The 17,062-nt window shown below is 39.5% G+C and overlaps 1 protein-coding gene and 1 long non-coding RNA gene across 2 annotated transcripts in view; both read left to right on the plus strand.

Moving 5' to 3' along the window:
* LOC148348788 (uncharacterized) overlaps nt 1-2,575 on the plus strand; it is a 78,307-nt gene extending 75,732 nt beyond the window's left edge. The window contains exons 2-3 of the long non-coding RNA XR_015847506.1: nt 2,119-2,234; nt 2,306-2,575. This is a non-coding gene — a long non-coding RNA (uncharacterized LOC148348788). The remainder of the gene's footprint in view (nt 1-2,118; nt 2,235-2,305) is intronic.
* Nucleotides 2,576-8,689: 6,114 nt separating this feature from the next.
* odad2 (outer dynein arm docking complex subunit 2) overlaps nt 8,690-17,062 on the plus strand; it is a 56,403-nt gene continuing 48,030 nt past the window's right edge. The window contains exons 1-9 of the mRNA XM_088322555.1: nt 8,690-8,708; nt 8,801-8,883; nt 9,112-9,222; nt 11,312-11,530; nt 12,793-12,953; nt 13,322-13,490; nt 13,580-13,686; nt 14,104-14,240; nt 15,965-16,081. Coding sequence (XP_088178681.1) covers nt 11,316-11,530; nt 12,793-12,953; nt 13,322-13,490; nt 13,580-13,686; nt 14,104-14,240; nt 15,965-16,081 — 906 coding nt within the window. The 5' untranslated portion in view covers nt 8,690-8,708; nt 8,801-8,883; nt 9,112-9,222; nt 11,312-11,315. The remainder of the gene's footprint in view (nt 8,709-8,800; nt 8,884-9,111; nt 9,223-11,311; nt 11,531-12,792; nt 12,954-13,321; nt 13,491-13,579; nt 13,687-14,103; nt 14,241-15,964; nt 16,082-17,062) is intronic.

Here is a 17,062-nt window from a genome sequence, read left to right on the forward strand (position 1 = left end):
CATTGGAAATGTGAACTCTACCAATTTCGTTGTTACAATATGTTAACCCATTTTGTAACAATGACAATAAAGGTATATTCTATTCTATTCTAAATAAGACCGACAAACTGGCTGTGCTAGTGAAATACATCAAAGCGTACAGGGAGTGTAATTTGCTGTGTTTTATGGAAACATGGCTCACGTCTAGCGATCCAACCATTTTCTCAACCGCATCAAGCTTCCTTATTCCATTTTCATTTTAAAGAAACGATTCACCTCTTTACACTTAGTGCACTCAGGAGGTAGAGCGCTCGTCTTGGGATCAAGAGGTCGCAGGTTCGATGTCCGGCTCCTCCGTCTTATATGTCGAAGTGTCCTCGGGAAAGACGGTGAATCCTTAACGCCCCAGATAGCAAGCAAGTACTTGCATGGCTGACGCTGCTATCGGTGAGTTGGTGTGTAAATCGTAAAAGTGTGAAGCACATTGTAAAGCGCTTTGGTAAGTCTTCATTGACTTGAAAAGCGCTATATGAATGCAGACCATTTACATTTACACCAACCATATTGAATGGATGCAAAAGGTATTAAAAAATAAAAATGTCAACGTTTTTAGTGTGCTGGAGATACAGTATAGAAGTTTACACATGAACTAAGAAGAGGAAGCCAGATTTCTTCTTCAGGGTGGATGCTGGGTGGCCTCTCACAGCGCCACATGCTGACAGCACTACAGTACTGTCCTGTACTCGGAAAATACAATACAAAATCTGACTTACAGCCATGTCCCAGTATTTTTCGACATCCTGAAAAAAATCCATTTACCGTTTTTCGTAAGTCGAATGCTCGTAAGTAGAGAGAGAGTAGGAGACAAAACGACAATTGTTCGATATTGGTTAGGACACAGCCCCTTTGTCCATGCCAAAACTACCAGTGCGCCAATAGATCTTGTATGGAACTTGTATAATTATATCTACTTGGTGACACCAAATTAATAACAAAAGAAAAGTTGCATACCATTGGGTGTTTGTGCTGTCTTACAGTGATCAGAAGAGTAACAAGAAAAAAACAAGTTGAATTAGTAATTGCTAAAATGAGCAAACGTTATTTTCCATTGCAAGTTGCTCCAACTTCTTCTCCAAACAAAATTTGTGAAAAAAACATTAACCGAAATAAATCAGCCACCACCAATAGACACTTTTATGAGAATGTTATTGTCAGATTTGTAATTTACGCCTATTTAGCCAGTCTAGCTAATTCAAAACCAGAGGCAATAATTACATATTTCAATCTATACATTATCTGCTGGAGGTGTGCCTCGAGATATTTCTCATTTAAAAATGTGTGTTTTGGCTCCAAACAGGATGAGAAACACTGCTCCATATTTATATTTGACGTTTTAATCATCCAGAAATATGACTGGATGGCACATCTGCCTCCCAGATCTGAAGCCTGGGGTTTAAATTTGAATGTTCCAGTGTCAAGCGGCGTGTACAAATACTGTTCTAAAAGATTGCTCTTGCCAAGGCAAATGATGGGAACATTTGTGCTCATTCAGACGGAATTGATTGATGGAAAAAATAAAGAAATAGAAACTGGTAATACAATTAGTAGTATTGCTCATTTGTGCAGAATTTTACTTTTTAATGCAAACAAACACTTTGATTTAAATAATATGTCTTGGTTAAGAATTTTTTGGTGTCGCCGACCATTAAAGTATTTATTATTTAGTGCCTCCTAGTGGTAAAAAAATGCATGAATTAAAAAATAAAACAATGTTGATTTTAAAAATAAGCTAAATGTCAGGAACTAGAACAGGATCAGGACCCAAACGTTCTCACATAAGCCATTTATTTTACAGGAAATGGGGAGTCATGCACGTTAGGCAGCGGTCTGGCACCTATCTAACCTACCTACGTATCTACCCAACCTATCTAACCTACCTTACCTATCTACCCATCTCTATCTTACATCATATCCCTCAAGAGGGGTGACCGACAGCAAGACAAACACATACAATAACAAAGAAAAAAAATAGCAAAAAACACACACAAAATTTTTGGGACCGCGGCCACCCAAATGCCCAAACACCCAAACAAGTTAGGCACATCGGCACTTAAATTGGTCATGCTTTCGTCCCTCCAGATGAAACGGGACACAAGAAAGCGGCCATGTCACTCGGGTCAGGGTGACACAACGCACTTCTTTTCAACAGCAGGGCCCGACAGCTTTCACTGGTTTACCCATGCTGCATCATACAGGTGCCCTGCCCATCCCTTATCACCAACAAATATTAAACACTGTCCCTTTAACATCTACATGTGCTTTTCAGGTTGGCGTGTCATCGTTTCCAAGAAGTGACGATCCTCTCGTTTAATCGCAATGGCAGGGTAGCTGTTGGCACGGTGGCACTATACAGGTTTTTAGGGGCACCGTCCCCATTTTGAGAAACCAATATCGAGCATTCTTGCTTGGATTTATCACTGTTTTCCACTCAATGTACACTAATATATGCAGCTGTTCATCCTTCCTTCTGTTCCGGCTCCCCGATTTCAACCAGGTAAGGCGCAGACAAAATGGGGAAACAGTATTCAGCTCAAAAAATAACAACCAGAAGAATCTGTATTGTTTTGTACTAAACAATAACGATTTCATAAAATAATATGCTCTATTCAGTAAAATAAAGTGAAGTTTAACTTACTTTTGGAAGATGAGCTTCAAGAGTTAGGCGCCTTCCTGCAGAAGAATAAAAAAGACAAATATATTTGTTTTCAAAGGTACTTATATTTTGAAAAAGTAGAACCAGCTGTTATCTCAGTACATGGAGCGTGACGTGATACATTTTACAGACTTAATCTTGACTGCTCACAATGATCCGTCTGATTCATATATTTCTCACTAAGGTCAGACGAAAGACATGGTGACAATAGTCAAAATATGGATTATTTGTTAACCATTTCTATTTTGATTTTGTTGACAACTTTTGGCATGCTTTCTCACAAAAATAAAACTGGGCAAGTTCCTGCAGCACACCAGACAATGTTTTACGTAGGGTTTGTACGGGTGCTTAAAATCCTTAAACGCTTGGATTTTAATGTTGTGTTTTCAAGGTCAGGAAAATACTTTTGGGTGAAGTGCTTGAAAATGCTTGAAATGATTTCCTATGTCGTGTTTCCCGGCAGTCTGACTCGACAGAACAGGCTTTTAAATAAAGAAAAATGTAAAAAAGTGTGTAAAAATGACGCCAAGGGTGGCCCCAGTCCTCGTTATCGAGTTTGTATGTGAAGCGTTACTGCCACATACTGTTGCATCCAAGAGGACGATTTTTACTTTTTTGACTTGTAGCTAGTTGGAGGTAGAGCGTTCGTCTTGGAATCAAGAGGTCGTAGGTTCAATTCCGGGCTCCTCCATGTTAAATGCCAAAGTGTCCTTGGGCAAGACACTGAATCCCTAATGCCCCCGATAGCAGGTAGTTGCCTTGCATGGCTGACACTGCTATTGGTTAATGTGTAAAAGGGAAAAGTGTGAAGCACAATGTAAAGCTCTTTGGGAGGTCTTCATTGACTTGAAAAGCGCTATATAAATGCAGACCATTCCATTAGCGCTCTGTAAGTAAGGGTGAGAGAGGGGTTGAGTATTTCTTTTATCATTGGAAAAGGAAAGAACAATTGACATCAGTTCAGCTGCATGTGTCTGAACGTAATAAAATGTAATTGAAAATAATTATCTGTCACTTTGAGAGCTGAATGAGAGTCAAACAAAAATTGATTAAGAAGTACAGAAGTAACATTTGTGAAACGATTGGACCAAACATGTCTAAGTCTATGCCTTTCCATGTCTGAAAATCAGGGTATTAACAAACAAACCGCTAGGTTTCCTTGTTTGCTTTTTTCTCCACTGTTACTATGATGACGATGAATCTTTTTTGGTGTTTTCTGTTGTTGGCCAATAAATGTTCTTTTATGAACTCTAATCATCCTCAAAAAGAGGTTGGGGTAAAATACTCAGCAGGTCAATACTTAACGAGTACTTTTTTGCAACATATCACGTGTCGTGGTGCAGTCGGGTTGAATGTGACTCCTTTTTAATTTGAGCATGACCTCAAAATTAACTTACATCATCTTCCTCGGCAAAAATAGAAACTCGTACACAGTATGTAGACGTTTTCATTGGTGTTCCTCGATTGCTCCCTGCTCATAACTCTTGTCTCCATCCTCTCTACTTGACAGGCATCCATCCACTCCAAAAAAAGCACTGGCAGTACATGAGTGTCAGTTGAAATACATACGCTACGCTGTATTTGGAAACCACAATTGCCGGTTCGTACCCTTCAGAGACTCGGGATAGTTTAGATCGTATAAAAAAAAGTGAATACAGTACATTTAGCGATATCAGCTACAGAGATTCGCTTAGTCGGAGTAGAGTGGATGTTTGTATTGGTAGTATTTTTTGATGGTGATAATTGTTAAAAATGTTTTTATAAACGAGCAACAATTTAAAAAAAAGCTTTCCACAAATAATTATGAATTGTAGGTTTTTGTTAAGAAAACTGGAAGACATTGGAAAATTTTGGAAATATTAGTTAAAACAAAATAGTTTTAAGATAATCCTTTTTTTAAGGAACCTACTAGATAGCAGCAGGTCAAAGAGGTGGTGGCCAGGGTGAGAGGAGTCCTTTATAAGATTGCTGGCTTTCAATATCGCAGCAGAGCCCACAGTCCTCCCGACTGGGCATAGAGGAGCCAATGATTTGCCAGGCTGTGTTGATGAACTGTAATGTGATTTCTACTTAAATGAAATCTAAGTGGTAAAATAATGTCATTTATTAAAACAGAACTATATCAACTTGAATAATAAGCAAAATAAAATAAACTTGTCATTTAAAAGTGCGTTATTTTCAAATGGCGTGTAAGTTAAGAAATTTGCATTTATTTTACATAACATGAGTGTCCACTGGGGGAGCTGATCTCATTGTCTGACATCATACTGCTAAGGGTAAATGTAAAGGTTCTGCATTTCTATAGCACTTTTCAAGTCAATGAAGACATCCCAAAGCACTTTTACACACACTAACTAACCGATTGCAGCGTCAGCCATGCAAGGCAACTACCTGCTCATCAAGGTTTTAAGGTTTTGTAGTGAGTGATGGAGTTTTGGCCAATCACAATTGTTAATGTTCGAAATCTAAAAGCGCCGAACAATCAGAGGCAAGTTTTTATAACAGCACAAGCCAATAAACGCGATTCAAAGTTTGCAAGCACCACACTATGCCACACCCACCGTTTGAGCTCATTGAGTGTCATGGCGGACTCCGTTAACATATTCCCAGAGTCAACAAACGAGAAGGAAACGAAGCTTGCTCAGAAGAAGGGCGTACTACAGTACATGCAATACCTTATTTTGTTGAGTACCACCTTAAAAAAACCTTGTGATAAAGCTGGGTAAATAAATCCGGAAAAAAAAACTGGTGCCGAACGGTCACTTTGAGTCTCCGTAGTTTGTATTCTTCCTTGGGCTTTGTAGCACTTATTTGACAATACGGTGACATCTAGTGGTCAACTATAACACAGTGCCCCCATTGAGAAAGTGCTAGCAACAATTTGCAATAAGACTTTTGCCCCAAAATGAAGAAAGATTAAATTCATAATCAATAAAACATAAATAAAAAGGGTGAATATGTAATTTAGTAGGTGGTTTAATGTGGTTCTGTATGAGGCATATGTGTTTTTACATTTTAATACCACAAATCCCCACTAGATGGCTGGTCTCTTGGTTGCACAGAAATAAAGCACTGCTTTATATTTTTCATTATAGTTCCAATTAAATCAAATCAAGGTTCCTAGTACAGAAGTCAATTTCACAAAACAATAATGAAAAAGCAACAGCAATTATCCGCCGTATTGTTTTATTGCAGTATCACATTTCAGCAGTCGATATAAGGCATGGCTGAATCACTTTCACTTTGTTAATACAGAGCCCCTCGTATAGTAATATGTAAATACATTTTTACTCGAGTATTTGATGTACTATACAAACTTCAGTTCAAAGCGCTTTAGACCACTTTTCTGATGATTCCATTGCAGCTCCTCAACTCAGGACGAACCTCCACCAGGAGATAAAGCATGCAAAATCGCCAACATCTGTACAACCGCTTCATAAAAATCACTTTTTACAGAGCGCCTTTTATGTGATGTCATCTTCTCCTCTGTGTTCCATTTTTTGCCAATATCCAACAGTCGTGACCTTTCGGTTAAGTTTACAAAGGAATACCTTGTCGAGAAGAATAGGGTCGAAATGCTTTTCTAGGGAATATGGCCGACATCCTCCCGAGCCCGAGGGTGTGTTTGTTTTCCGGGTTGTGGGAGTTTGCAAGCGGATGCAATCACGGTATTCCCGAATCGGGACGCACTTCGGTAGGCTGCCGTGTCGTTTAATCAAGCGCTGAATGCATAAACAGGACAGAGCGCTTTGAGGTTGAGCACATCCAAGGTGCTTCAGATGTTTGGAAAAGATCAAGGACGGGGGAGCATTTTGCTCAATACGTTAATGAAGAAAGACTTGGTTTTAATTATGGCCCAATTAACCAGCCTTTTATCATTTTTTTGTATTAAATGGGATTTTAGAATGCATTTTAGGAGGTATGAGTGAATTGAGCTTCGGATCGCCACCAACAACGTCCGAAATTGGAGGATTTTTTTTTGTCATCACGGAGTCTTGGCTTTCTCGACGCCGCATTACATCACCGGCTCAAACGAGACGAAAACTCCAGTAAAAACAGGGGTTGGAGACTACGCGCTACAATAATAGCCGAACCATTGACACACACTGCTCACTCGATATGGAGTTTCTAGCAGTATCGTGCAGACCCTTCTATGTACCAGGAGAGTTAACTGTGGTCTTTGTGTTTGCTGTTTACTTTCCACCGCTAACCGTTTCACCGGATGCTAACGTTAGCATAGCGCCAAATCTCCTGCCCGCTGCTATCAATAAACAGCAGCTTGCACACCCCAACGGAGCTTTATCGTCGACGGCGACTTTAATCGGGCATGTTTATGGACTGTACTCCCAAATCCATTCAATTGTGGACTGAGCAATTCGGAAAAACACTGGACTATGTGTTATGTAAGATCAAACATTCGGTTGTATCCGGCAACTCTGTTTGACCCTCAAAAGATTGGATCTTCCAAAAACTACAAACTCATTCAAGTCGCCCAAGTTCTGAAAATGGCAAGGATCAGCCTCACCATACAGTGTCTAGCCATTGAAAAGCATTTTGACGGAAGGCCAGCGCCACAGTGACCAAACCTCTCATTAGCAAATCCAAGAGCTGGACTGACCTTTGCAAAGAAGCATGTTGTATGGACAGAGGATAACTGGTCCGGAGTTCGCTTCAGTGATGAAAGCAAAATTAATTCATCTGCGTCTGATGGGAAGAATTATGTTCGGCGACACAATAGAGAAAGACTAAACCCAGTGTGTAAACAAGTCAGTGATAGGTGGAAGTGTCATGGTTTGGGGCCTAATTTCTGCAGCAGGAGTTGGGCTTCTTGTAATGAGTAAATGCAAATGTGTATCAGAACCTTCTTCGACAGCACGTGGTTCCTTCCTTACGTTCATCGCCCAATCAGCCTGCATCCTTATGTAGGACAATACTCTGTGTCACACAGCAAAACGGGTCAAGAATTTACTTGAAGTTGAAAACATTAATTTCGTGGCATGGCTTGCCCAAACTACCAATTTAAACCCAATAGTGAATTTCTAGATGATCCTTGGTCAACAAACCCACTACAATCACCGAACCGTGGCAGAGGCTGGAAGAAGAATGGACCATATTCACACTAGAGCGGTGTGAAAGACTAGTGCCTGAATACTTCTTACTAATTGCTGGCTAGTGTAACCTTTAGAATGTTTTCCATACCAAAGTCATTAATGTTCTCTAATTGTGATCAGTGAAAAATATATTCTTTTGTGAAATGCCTTTAGTCATTTTGTTAAAGTGTGGTATATAGATGTCTTGTTTTTATTTATTATTTCGCTTACAACTTTTTAAATTGTATTTTTTTTCATTGTCTGTACAGTGTCCTTGGGTGGCCTGAAAGGCCCTTTTAAATAAAATGCATTATTATATTATTATTATTATAGATACAGAAAAATGATATTTAACTGGAATAGTGGCGATTGGTAATATATCAGATTGATTTAGTTTTTCTCATTTTGATTTTTAATGTATGTAAATATATATATAAAATTGTTTTCTTTTTACTACAGTGGGACTAAATTATAGACACTGTCCCTTTAACAACCAAGCAAGTGTAACATCTGGAAGTGCAATACAGTACTGTTTTTATTTACTTATTACTGCTATCCCTGGCCGATATTTTTAGAATCATGTCAAATAGCACCTCCATGCATTTCATTTTTACGTTGTTATGTTTTTGATATGACAACAAACGAATAATTAATTGTATGTTTATGGGGATTTTATTTTGTTGTACCGATGTATTCCCCATTTCTTTTTTTGATGCTCGGAAGGAAAAACGTCCCATATTACGATAAAAAGCGATTACACCGTTTTATTTTCTCTTGTAAATAATAAGGACTCATAAAGAAGAGTACGCACGCGGGATCGTTGAGCTTGAGCGACTCACGTTGTGGCCTATAAACTCGAAAGAAAACGGTTTTTTTACGTGATGCGAGCGCCAAAGGAAAAAAAACTTGCCACGGAAGAAAAACATGTATGACGTCGGGTGAAGTCACTCCAAAACTGTTGTCTTTAACCTCCGATTCCGCAGTTTTTTTATGAACATTCAATTTGTGTCGTCATCAGTAACCATGGCGACGCGATCATAACAGGAAATGCGCCGCTTCGAGAGCTTTCAAACTCCAGTGTGAAATTAACGCAGATCGCAGGTAAAATGTGACTTTTGTATACATTTATTTTCTCCTCGGATGCGTGGAAGATAATTGTGATTCATTTGACAAAGTTTGGGAGCTCTTAAAATGCACGTTATTTGGACTCCTGACTTTTGGTACCATTTTAGATGCCGTGTTATTGAACATGTTTGCCTAGAAGTAAGCAATTATTACATTTCAATATTTCTATTCTTACCAGCTTTTTTTTGTTTGGCTGTATCCTAGCAACAGGAAGGGAGCTGGCCGCTGAGGTTCTGGCATGTGAAAAGTCCTTAAAACGGATGATGTCATAAACATCAAATATACCACCTGCTAAGTGGTAATAGTAAAAACAAGGTAAGTCTCCTAATCTTAACGTTATCCGGAGTAAAACGGTACCGGAAAAAACAGTGAAGAAAATAGTTAAAATTGTGTAAATCCCAAACTAGACGTACAAGTAGTCAAGCTTCTTTGTCCAAAACAATTGCCCAGAACTTCTTTTAAAAAACACTATTTCAGAGTGTATTTCATGATTGATTGATTCCCCAGAATGTTGAATGATGAGGGAGTATTAGTCTGGGAAAAAGACTAAGTCAAGTCATGTTTATTTGGGAAGTCTTGACTTGAAAAGCGCTATATAAATGCAGATCATTTCATTTGTGACGCCCTTAAACACAAGGAGTCTCAAAGGCCTGCACAAACTTTGCAGACTATAGACTGTTATGACACCATCCCCTGGTCTAAAACCTACATGAGGGTAAATAATACACAGATATCAACATAGAATATAGGTTATTCATATGCTATAGAGTAGAAGTGTGTTTTAGGTTTAGATTTAAACATTCCCACTGAGGTTGCAGATCGAATCTCAGGGGGAACAGTATTCCACAGCACCGGGGCCCGAATGGAGAACGCTCTCTTTTATGCTGCCTGTCTTTCTCCTCTTTCCGTTTGGTTTCTCCTTTTGATTTCACTCTACATTTTTCTTTTTTCCATTTCATTCTCTCGTTTCCTTTCCTTTCTTCCTATTTTTCCATCTTTTTACCATTTCTTTCTATCCCCATCTTTTTTCTTCTCCTGCTCCATTTTCTCTTTCTCCTATTCACTGTCTAGTTCTATTTTCCTCATTTCCCTATTCTTAGTCTCACCCTCTGTCTTTTGTCTCATTATGCCCCCGTTTAATCATTTCTTTTTCTACCTTTCTTTCTCTCACTCCCTCTTTTTCACCCTCCTTTCTCCTTAATCTACTATTCTGGCCCCCTGAGCTAAAATGAGTTTGACACTCCTGTTTTAGCTGCTGCACGTGTTCTGTTTCTAACTTACCGGGTTGACGTCCAACGAGATGGACGATTTTGCGACGAGAGCAGGCTTATTGGCCTTCTTGGCGGCATAGGAATCCACGCGCTCCTGTTTGAGACGGGCCGCCTCCTCATCGTTTTTGTCGCTTCCGAACAAGTCCACGTTCTCGTCGTTCCTGTTTTCTACTGCTGGTTAGGAAGGAGCTGTTTGGACCGGAGCAGCCTTGACAGCAGTGACTTTACTAATACAAAAGGTTTTCTAAAGGGGTCAGGCCAGGAGGGGAAAACTGATTGATTGTATTATATACTAAACATTAAATTAGAATCTCAAACCCAATACATTAGCGATTTATGAAGTGTAAAGATAACTCGAACCTGTGAACTCATTCTTGTTTGCATTGAACGCACAAATTCTTTTTCAATTGTTTATAAATGAACCATGTCATCTATTTGGAAGACTCCAATTTATAAATAAACATACTTATAAAAACTTTAGTTATAGGTAATTAAATGGTAGATGGTCTGCATTTAAATCGCGCTTTTCAAGTCATTGAAGACTTCCCAAAGCGCTTTACAATGTGCTTCACAGTTACCCATTCACACACACACCAATAGGGAGTCAGCCATGCAGGCGCCTACCTGCTTATTGGGGGCGTTAGGGATAAAGTGTCTTGCCCAAGGACACGTCCACTTATAACACAGGGGAGCCGGGAATCGAACCTGCGACCTCTTGATCCCAAGACGAGCGCTCTACCTCCAGCAAAATAACATCTCAATTTTAAGCACTTAAATTGATCATTTTAACAAAAGTAAAATCAAATAGCATTTGGGCTAATTCCGAATTTTTCTTGCTTGGAATTTGATATGAACTATACGACTTATACATCAGGAAAAAATGAAAGTACGAAAAAGTAGCAATTTGTAAATTCTATAGAAATAGTATGTGTGTGGTTCAAAATTTGGTGTTAGACTGAGTAAAATATACTTACGCGATAAGGATTTTGGAAAATCTTGGATTGCATGTTTCATAGGGACAGAACAGCTTCAGTGGCCAAAACATTCCTAATTAAAAACAGGAAAATACAGTGCGAAAACTGTTTGTTTCTAGGAAAATCTAAGCAAGAACTCTTTTTGTTGCCCCCCCTCAGCAACATGGGTACATTACTGACCAGAGTGGCCAAGTGGTCCCCTGTAGACAACAGGCTGGAATCCTCGCCGATGAACAGTGTGCTGCTGAGAGAGCTCATGCTCTTCGTGGAGGATTTCACCTCCCTTCACCCGATGGAGGCCGAGCTCTTGTTTGACGAACCGCTCAGATGGCACAGCTCTTTGGAAGGATCCGACTTTGAAGAGGAGTATATCGTCTCGTCAGTCCCATTTTTCCTATTCTTTGTATTTTTAAATGTCTTTATGGAGGATGTATTGTCAGTTCAATTTTGAAATATCTTTGAACGCGTACTTCAAGAACAGTATGTATTTTTAGCGCTACCTCTACATACGAGCTTGAATTGTGCTTGGAAGTAGACATAGATATAGAGAGATAGATACTTTATTCATTCCCGTAGGGAAATTCACACCTTCAGCAGTATCCTTGTGTTGAAAAATAAAATAAAAGATATAGAATCCAAAAATACCCATTATAACGTGTTGATATAGATCATTTAAATAGTGCTACAGAAAATACACACTGTAATAAGAATAGGGTTATATGCAAATGTGGGGTGGGGTTTTAATGTGGGCTTTTACTCCCCCCGGGTAAAGTTAAAGAGCCTCATGGCATGAGGCAGAAATGGTCTCCTCAGTACTCGTGCAACGAGTGAATTTTCCCGCCATGAAATAAATGAAAACTACCTCATCCTTTCTGGGATCCAAGTTAACTCTAAATACCCATACAATCCATCTTCCTGATCACTAAAAAACATTCAAATAGTAATAAACATAAAGATACCGTAATAATATAGGATAGGTGTTTGTGTGGTGGAGGGTAGCAGGGGAGGGGGACTTTGCGGAAGGAATGAGGGACACGAAAGACTGGCAATGATACATAGACACATTAACGTCTACCTAAATTTTTTTTTTTTTTTTTTTTTTTACAGTATACTGTTTTTCTTTTCTTTAATGAAGCAAAGTGCCACAAAACTCTTATGCGGCTTTGTAACCTGCACTCACTGCTTTCTTAGCCAAGCCAGCCATGGCTGGTTGACAGAGCCCTTGTAATAAGATGGCAAATTATACTCTCCGAGACAGTATCTCCTTGTTGGATATCCACAATAACAAAAGTCTTCATTTCGTCATGAATATTTGTTTGTATTTAAAGAGACAGCATCCTCTTTTTTTCTCAGAAAACTCCTTTTTAGAACCAATTAGTAGGGTTCCAAAAAGGAGATGCAATACGATAAAACCAAATTGCTTCGTTATATAACAATGTGTGTGCGATCGGGTGTCTAATGGTGAGTAGAGTTGATGCTGGCGTTGAGTGGTCTCTAGTGGTAGCCTCTGGGAATGCTCATAATTTGATTTTCTTTCGTATGTAGAGCATGATTTTTTTGTCTCGCATATCGAAATTCTCATGTCTAGAGGTGCTCGTATATACAGGTATGACTGTACCTGTGTGTTGCCCCCCCTTCAGAGAAACGGGAGAGGTGGAGTCCAAGGAAAAAGATGAGAACGGCCGGCCGACGTTGGAGCTCACGCCTCCGACTATTTCCGTGCGCAACTTCAGCCAGCTGTCTTATATCTTGAATATGGAAACCGATAAGACGCATAACGAAACGAAGGCGTGCATTGAAGGTACAGGCTTTAGGGACCACTTCCTCCAAATCTGACAAACTCTTGGTCGTCACTGATTTTTACTGTTGGTTACCTGCAAAGGAGATTTCATAGGACGCCAGTTTATTATAGTTTCGACTACACACCCTTTCAGATGGACCTAGGAAAAGTATTAAAAGAGCTTCGGGGAAGGCCTTTAGAATTGGTTTAACTTTCTTATATGCACGCTTCTCCTTGTGCCTGCAAGTTTTAAAATCTGTTTCTCCCGTTATTTTGAGTGTCTACTAAACTATAAAGTTTTAAGTCTCTGAACGACTTTCTCCGGACAACAGTCCTCCTGTTTTTTTCAACACAATATACCCACCTTTGATTTGTTTCCTTTTGCTCAGAAAACAGGACGCCTTTGGTGAAGATCCTTGGGCCAGTCTATGGCAATATGCAGAAAATTGCCAAGGGACCCTCACAAGATCCAAACTCCGAACTAAAGGTCCAAATTTTCCGTATTCTAAAGGATTTGGAAAAACAGATTGTACGCAAGATCCTCAAAGAAATTTCAGAGTAGGTGTCCTTTTTTTCACCGCACTTCAATGAATAATAATTACAGTATGTTTCGGAGTGAAGTGCTAATTTATTTTCTATATTTTTAGTAAATTCAAGCTGAATTCCTCATTTGTAGACAACGAAGTGGAATACCTGCAGGGTTTTTGTGGTCCTGGGGAGAATAAGGTGTTAAAGTCTGTTCAATACACATCAGGTTTGAATGAGATTTTTACTTCACAAAATTGCATTTGAGTCAGTCATCCTAACCGGCCTATTTTAATGTTGCTAAATTCTGAATCTATTTTGTGCTGTCAGAGCTTTAAAATCTCCATTGATATCAAATTGGTGTCTTTTCACAACTGTGTTTATTAGTATCATATTTCCTGGACTATAAGGTTTTATGGATCCATAAATTTCTGGCAGTTGTTTGCCTTTGAATCCGGAAAATTAGACACATCTTCAAAGTCTTTGCAAAATGAGAAGAATTGATCACGTCTGCAAAGAAATGTGTATATTTATACCGTTTTTATAGTGTAAAATTTTTGTATTTTATGTTGATCTTCAAGTTGCTCAGTATTGCGATTTCAATGCAGTATGCTTTTCAATCCCACTTATTTCCCATTTTTCCCAGACTACGAATTTCAAAACGGATGCCGCGCCCCTCTGTGGCGGCAGATGGAAGGTGAAATGTGTTACCTGATAATCGAACCTTACGACACCGAGACTCTTTACGTCACCTGTAGCAGCAGCGGGGTTTTTCTCAACACGGTGAGTACCAAACCTTGAGAATCATATACAATAGTACCTCTTCATGCCAGCTTAATTCCTTCCTTTATGGCAGCGATTCTCAATTATTCTCCTTTGGAAAAAATCCTCTCGCGCTCCACCCCATGATCGATTTCTCCTTTTTTAACTGATCACATTACATTGGTGGGGATAAATAATTGATTTCTCGATATATACGCCATTCTGCCGGATTTGCTAGGAAAAAAAATCAAGCGTCTTGCCGTTGCCAAGAATTTTTCAACATAGAAGCACACCGGTCTTTGTTCGTCTCCCTCTGTGGTCGCAGTGAAGTGCTCAAATGCTTCGCTTTAGCTTTCGGGAGGATATCTTTGTTTGTCTCTTTACCCTATCTCCCTTCGCCTGTCTCTGTACTCTTTGAAATAGAGTATTTAGATAGTGACAGTAAGTATGACAAAATGCATTAATTTTACACAAAGCACACTAAGTATCATGCAAATGAAGCTTAACTAAAGGCTAAATGCCTCAACAGTTTAGCTAATTAGCATAGTTAACGCCTATAAACGATCTTTTTGAAATTTAAAATGTAGCGTTTTTATCACCACATTCAACACAACAAAGATATCAAACTATAACAACAGTTTACAGCAAGAACTTACAGTTGGTTCCACTCTATGGTTAAAATAACTGAAATTCAGACGGAGAACATGAAGACTGTTTACAACAGGAAGGTTTTAACTGTAGCTGCAATACCTAAAACTACTAACGGGGGGAACCTAACCCCATTCAATAATTGACAGGTCAGCACATCTGAACTCTAAACTCACTTCATACTCAACGCTTCATGCACTGCGTGGAGGCTAAATGTAAACAAAGCGCCACTGCGCCCTAGTGTTGCGGAGGTGCAATTGCACTTTGAAAAAGATATTAAAAATGTTCCCGATGTGTAACGCGCCATTCAATAATTGACAGGTCAGCTCATCTGAATCTTGAACTCACTTCATACTCAACGCTTCATGCACTGCGTGGAGGCTAAATGTAAACAAAGCGCGACTGCGCCCTAGTGTTGCGGAGGTGCAATTACACTTTATTCTGAAAAATATTTTTAAAATGTTCCCGATGTGTAACACGCCTGCGCCCCCTTTACGGAGCCTGGGGGTCCCACCCAACTATTTGAGGACAAGTGCTTCGTAGCGAGCGAGTAAAAGTCGTATATGTTAGAGGGGCTCGTATAAAGATGAACCACCGTATCCCTTATTTTTAGACGGTGGTTAGCGTGCTTATTTTACAGTTGCCGCTTCATTTATTTGGAATTTTTTTCTCCCCGTTTCTTTTTAAACAAGATATGCTTATATTATTAGATAATGGGGTCTTTCAGCGTCCTATCGGGAACACCGAAGTTTCCCATACAGTAAACATTGTCCCTCTTTAAAGCTGTTTTCAATCATTTGAGAAGGTAATTTACACGTTGGCCGACAAGCCCGAGGTTTTCCCGTCTCTTGTTTCTTCACCTGGAAATATTTCAGCCCGGCAGTGTCAAAACTGCAGCCTGGCACCGAACGGTTGACGGGAACCAAACCTCAAAATACGGTAGTGTCTTAAACCTAATTTAGCGGTTAACGCGGCTTTACACTTCCCTTTTCGGAGATTCTCCTCTAAAATTGGCATGCGGGTCGAATTAAGGCTGCGGTTTTGCTCGCAATTAATGAAAGTGCTTTTTTTTTCCCTTTTTCCGTGCGCTCACGCAGGGTGTGAGGAACGAGGGAGACGATGCCGCCTACGAGCGAACGAGCGACATGTTTAAGAACTTGGTGACTCTGCTGAAGAGCAAATCGCAACTCTTTGCCGAGTACTTCGACTCGCAGGTATAGCGGAAATGTTGGTAAGGCTGGGCTAAACTTGATTATTTTTTGTTAGGATGTATAACCGTCATTAAGTGGGATTTGTGTCAGGTGAGGAACAGTTACAAATCCATAAACCTACATCTTTATTGTTTAAATGGAACAACGAGAAAGCTATTCATATACACACTGTAGCATAGAAAAAATGGCTTATCTTAAAGGGACAGTGTGTAATATTTAGTGCCTCCTAGTCGTACACAAAAAATTTGATTTGAATCATTGGCATAAAATACATGAACCATCATACCAATGTTCGAGGTATAAGGTATTTCTTAAACAGTGGAATCCTTAGCTAAGTTGCTGCCATGTTTATCCTTCAACGTGGATGGAGATGGATTAAAACGTGCACTTGTCCTGTCAGCCTGTGTGTAACTACTGATGTAAATGTTCTGCATTTTTATAGCGCTTTTCAAGTCAATGAAGACCTCCCAAGGCGCTTTACAATGTGCTTCACACTTACCCATTCATACACACACTCACACACCAATAGAGAGTCAGCCATGCAAGGCGCCTACCTGCTTATCGGGGTCATTAGGGATTCGGTGTCTTGCCCAAGGACACTTCAACATATAACTCGGAGGAGCTGGGAATCGAACCTGCGTCCTCTTTATCCCAAGATTATATCTCCTGAGCTACTGCCACCCTGATGACAACTAGATCAAAGAACAGCGAGTGACACAGAAAGCCTGGAAGTACTATTACCTAGAAGTAGTATTATTTCACTATATTTTATTACTAAAAGCTCATACAAGTGAGTTTTTTTTGTATAGTCCTTAATCACAAAGAGTCTCAAAGGGTCCAATATGACTCTTTTAACATTTTGAGTTTCCGACCCCTTTTTGTTCTTCACCGCAGATGGATACTACTTTTATTGTTTGTTAAAGTCATTGAATGTACCTTTATTATTTTCATCTATTTTTTTCAATGAATTGAAGCTTATTGTGG

Source organism: Urocampus carinirostris, chromosome 18 (genome assembly GCF_059441175.1).
Source record: "Urocampus carinirostris isolate Australia breed hairy pipefish chromosome 18, RoL_Ucar_1.0, whole genome shotgun sequence".
In the NCBI taxonomy this organism is placed as follows: Eukaryota; Metazoa; Chordata; class Actinopteri; order Syngnathiformes; family Syngnathidae; genus Urocampus; species Urocampus carinirostris.